A 5,146-nucleotide genomic window follows, 5' to 3' on the forward strand; every position below is an offset into this window, starting at 1 on the left:
AAATGTGTTCTGTAGGACTATTATTTTCTAAGAAACAACTCTTCAAACATTGGCTATTTTCTTTAAAAACTAAAAATATTGTCTATTTTTCTTTATTATTCTAAGAACAGTTCACCATTTCATTTTTAAAGTTGATAAAATTTTTAACTAAAATGTGTTCTGTAGGACTATTATTTTCTAAGAAACAACTCTTCAAACATTGGCTATTTTCTTTAAAAACTAAAAATATTGTCTATTTTTCTTGTTCAGTGAAATATTTTCAACAATATTTGTTCTCCGAGAACAATCAGATAGAATGAATTAGTAGATGTAATTAGCTTGAATTTCATCCCATAAGACATTTAGGCTCAATGGTTCTTTTTAAAATGGCACATAATAAAAAATAATGACAAGTATAATTTGAAAGATAAGTTTTGAAAAAACTGTTCCAATTGCAACTACGGGATATTAATGGTATGGTGTAAACTCTATGATAGTTACCGACATTACAACATTTACTATCGACTGTATAAAATGAACTTTCTATTTTTGTGTACTGTATTTGTTTTATATTTGTTGTTACTTCTTTTCATTATGTAGCTGCTCTAGAAATGATGATACGACTGCAATTTTTTGTGAAATACCCTTTATTGTCTCGGCAGGTCCCAAAATGCATTTACTATTTGATTGTAAAACGATATAATTGTATTTACAAAATTCGCCATGAGAAGGAAGATCGATTATTATAACCTACATGCATATTTAGCTTCCCCTCCAGTGGAGTTATTTGACACTGATAAATATTTATTACCTTCGATATAACAACCTAAATGCTCTTTTCATCATTGTCTTACCCAAAAAATGATTTAAATTTTTTATCATTGCAAATTAGTTCGGCCTTTGAAAATTATTAGATTGCCTTTCCAAAAAACAAAGAAGACTTCAAGACTTAATTAGTCTGAACGATGATATCATTCCCTTCTTCTACTAACCCTGTTATGATAGTCTTAAACACTTTCAGTATCAGTTTTTATATGATGTTAATTAAGCTAACATACTTATTTTAAATCATTTTATACTTTACACACTATTTGGTTCAAATAAACTTTTCTATAACTTTTTCTTAATATTTATAATAGTTTTTGGCCTATTATGCCAGAAATCAAAAGTTGAGATATATTTTCAGAAGAACAATGATGTATTTACATGGTACTGCTGGTTACTGCTAGACCGGTATTTATTATTTTATGAATTGAAATGCCTCAAAAATAGCAATAGTAACCCACAATATCCATAAAATATTATCATAGAAGAATAAAACCGAATCTATGGGCCATTCTATTAAAACAAATTGTTATTAATTTTTTTTTCTTGTTCTGTAGAATTTCAATTTTTGCAGTGTTATGTCATACTTTTGGGGCAGCAATTGGTCATAACATGGACTTTAAATTAGGCTACTCACAATCCTATACTTATGACATTTAGCATATTAACACTATTTTGGGACATATACTGATTAATGTTAAATATTCATTTTGCTAGTGAATATGTTTTTATTCTAAGACGGTTGTTATTTTGTTTTTATTTAGGCAGAAAGATTGGAACTCAATGAAAACAAGCTTACTAATTGTTCACTAACTAGCTTCTAAAGATATTAAAGTAATAAGATCTAAATATATAAGAAACATACCATCCACACTATCTTGCGATTGTGTTTGTCTCCTCGGTAAAGTTCCATTACTAGTATGACTATATTCCTTCGAATGAAGAGTAGGCATTTTAATGTAGTTTGGCATTATAGGAAGTGACGACTCGTTGACGCTTCCATTCATTTCTCCTCCTCCTAGTAACTGTCTGATTTCGGCAGTTAAAGCTAAGCTGGAGGCTGTTTCACCCTTTTCCGTCAATATTGAAGCATCGGCACCATGATCTAATAATATTTCTACAATTTCTTTTCTACCACGTTTTGCTGCCCAATGTAGAGCTGTCCTAAAAATTTCATACTATATTGCTTAAATGAAAATATCCGTTCAATTATTTATGAATTAATAAAAAATACAGTCGACTCTTGCTAATTTGAATCCCTATATATAGAAACACTTCCATGAAACTAGGTGGAAGCAACACCTCTATATTTTGAAGGAAACTATGTATAAATTTGTTCTGAAAGAATTGAGGAACTTAATTGTAAAACAGGGTAACAGAACAAATGAAAAATTATAGAAAGTAAAAAATGTTTAAAATTACAACCTATTACCTTCAACCAGGCTCTGTTTAAAATATAGTACAAAATAATACTATTAGTCTTGTATATGAGAAGACGGTTGGGATTGCGATCACTAAAGAACATAAAGAAATAAAAACTTATTAATCATTCTATATATCCTTTTATTCATGGGTTGTTATCTTGTTCTTTCCCTGATGAAGGCTAGAAATTCTGGCCGAAATATTGGCATATTAATAAGTTTTTATTGATTTGTGATCTTCACTGACTGCAATCTTAACCATCTTCTCATTTACATATATTATCCACTGTCAACTATCTTCTCATTATTAGTCTTTTAGTTTGTATTTGGTACCATTTCGCTAATTAGTATTTTTAGACTACCTTACACTTATGAAACGTTTGTACACTAGTATTTATGAACTGATACTATTAGGCTTCAATATCAAGGACCATCAGCGTTTACAGTACTGAATTATACTTTTTAGTCTCATATAATTTCACTAATAATTATTCTTAATAGTTTTTATGGACTAATACAATTAGCTTTTGTTATAAAGCAGGACCCAGCAGTCATTTTCCACAATATCATAAAAAAATCTCAAAAAATTCTTTAAAATTTTTATAAAATTAGCCTTAAAGAATCAGAGGATGCTAAAAACTTCAAATAACAATAAATGAAATACATCAAGTTACAATATAATGCCTCTATTTTTTACCAATTATTCTCTTGTATACAAAATTACATATCTCTATCAACAATTTTAAAATAAAAATACTGTACTTTGCATGCAAGTTTCTGTAGTTCGGAAAATTGGTGTTTGAAGTTTTCTTTAAGTGGTGATCCTCTGATGGGAATATTGTTCTGTTTACAGTGAAAATATGAGAAACTAAACATGCTTCAAGTTGAGGAAAGTGACATCTGACAATCCTCTTTTGAACTATAGAAACTTGCCTTCTAAGTAGTCTCTTTGTTTTTAAATTGTTGATAGAGGTATCCTGAAGCATGTTGAAAAATCTTTATTTTTTACAGTGATAGAATAGTATGCTTCAAACTAATATTGTAAATAAATAGAAGAGAATAGTTAGTAGAATATATAATAAATGAAAAACACAAGCTACAACATAATACCTCAATTGTTTACCAACTATTCTCTACTATTCCTTTACAAAATTACATCTACCTCTATCAACAATTTTTAAATAAAAAAAAACTGTAATTTGAAGGCAAGTTTCTGTTGTTTGATTGAAGTTTTTCTTTAAGTGGTGTTCCTCTAATAGGAATATTGTTCGAGGTGTCTTGAAGCATGGTACATTTTTTTTTATTTTCCGATATTGGGATAGTAAGATGTTAATGCTATGACTTTGTAAATAAATAGAAGGGAAGAGTTGAATGTCATTCAGAACCGGGAATGCCAAAAACTTCAAACCACAAAAAATAAAGGACATCATGTTACAACGTAGTACCTCAATTATATACAAACTATTCTGGATTAAAGCATTAACATCATACCATCCCGATATTGGGATACCTTTATTAACAATTTTTAAACAAAAAGACTGCACTTTGAAGGAAAATTTCTGTAGTTCAGATGATAAGATGACTTCCCTCAACTTGAAGCATGTTTAATTCCTTATTCTTTCAATGTTAACATAACAATATTCCCATCAGAGGATCATCACTTAAACAAAAACTTCAATTAAACACCAATTTTCTGAATTACAGAAACTTGCCTTAAAAGTACTGTCTTTATGTTTCAAAATTGTTGATTGAGATATCCTGAAGGATGCTGCAAAATCTTTATTTTTGTTGGTTATGGAATTGCATGTCGTTGATGCTACAATCTAATTTAGTAAATGAATAGAAGAGTTAAATATGTCTTTGAGAATCGGGGATACTAAAAACTTCATATCACAATAAATGAAATAAATCATGCTACAATATAGCGTAACGTAGTTCAAAGCGTCAACATTATACCATCTCAATATCAGAAAAATAATGATTTTACAGCATGCTTCAGGGTACCTCTATCCACAATTATAAATCAAAAAGACTACTTTGAAGGCAATATCCTGAAGTTGACAAAAGATGCTTCCCTCAATATGAATAATTTTTAATTCCTTCTTTTCTATGTAAATAAAACAATATTCCCATCGGAGGATCATTACTTAAGAAAAACTTCCATCGAACACAACTGATTTGGGAACAGAAGATCTGAAAGGAGGACAGTATTGTAAAAGATTGTCTTTAATACAAATTCTTGATTGGGAATATAAAATTTTAACCAACTCTATTATTTTAAAACCTCAGTTAATTTAAGTTGTAACTCAGGTCCTAGGAATTCAGACTAACGAGAGCCGACTGCACATTGAGATGTATTAATATGATTTCACTAATCACTACTTACCAACCATTTATTGCATGCCTTGCATCTACATTAATACCTTTTGAGATTATTTCCAATACCACATCTATGTCGCCATTGCAGGCTGCTTCACGTAAATCCTCTTCCAGTTTCTTATACCGTTCCATTTTCGCCCATCATGATCACATTATTGTATAACAATGAGAGAAAATAATGTGAGTTCGTAGTTAATAACAAAACATGCAGGACTCTAACAACCGCAAGCTTGGCCAGTTGATTATCTGCTCTGCGGCGCCGCTTGATAACGAGCTATAACTTCCCGCCTTTCAAAGCTGAATTTCAAATCTTATAAAGTCCAAGAAGTCAAAAATTCAGCTATTTTTGATTACTTTAATGAAAACTATGTATAATTAATAGTCAAAATTGATGAGTCTTACAAGTATAGTTATGGGGAAAAAATTGTGGTTGTTTCAAAACGTTAAAAAAATTATTTTTCATTCGGAGCTATATATCTTTAAAATTACTTACGACACTAGAAAACCTAATAGAACATCATTTAAAGTAGAGTAAATTTTGT

At 29.7% G+C, this 5,146-nt stretch overlaps 1 protein-coding gene across 1 annotated transcript in view; it reads right to left on the minus strand.

Moving 5' to 3' along the window:
• The window catches only part of LOC106692656 (ankyrin repeat domain-containing protein 40), an 18,192-nt gene extending 13,314 nt beyond the window's left edge, over positions 1–4,878 (minus strand). The window contains exons 1-2 of the mRNA XM_067047277.1: positions 4,612–4,878; positions 1,670–1,968 (exon numbers count right to left, since the gene is read on the minus strand). Coding sequence (XP_066903378.1) covers positions 1,670–1,968; positions 4,612–4,736 — 424 coding nt within the window. The 5' untranslated portion in view covers positions 4,737–4,878. The remainder of the gene's footprint in view (positions 1–1,669; positions 1,969–4,611) is intronic.
• Between the last annotated feature and the right edge of the window lie 268 nt (positions 4,879–5,146).

Source organism: Halyomorpha halys, unplaced genomic scaffold (genome assembly GCF_000696795.3).
Source record: "Halyomorpha halys isolate HHAL.00 unplaced genomic scaffold, Hhal_1.1 Scaffold65.1, whole genome shotgun sequence".
In the NCBI taxonomy this organism is placed as follows: domain Eukaryota; kingdom Metazoa; phylum Arthropoda; class Insecta; order Hemiptera; family Pentatomidae; genus Halyomorpha; species Halyomorpha halys.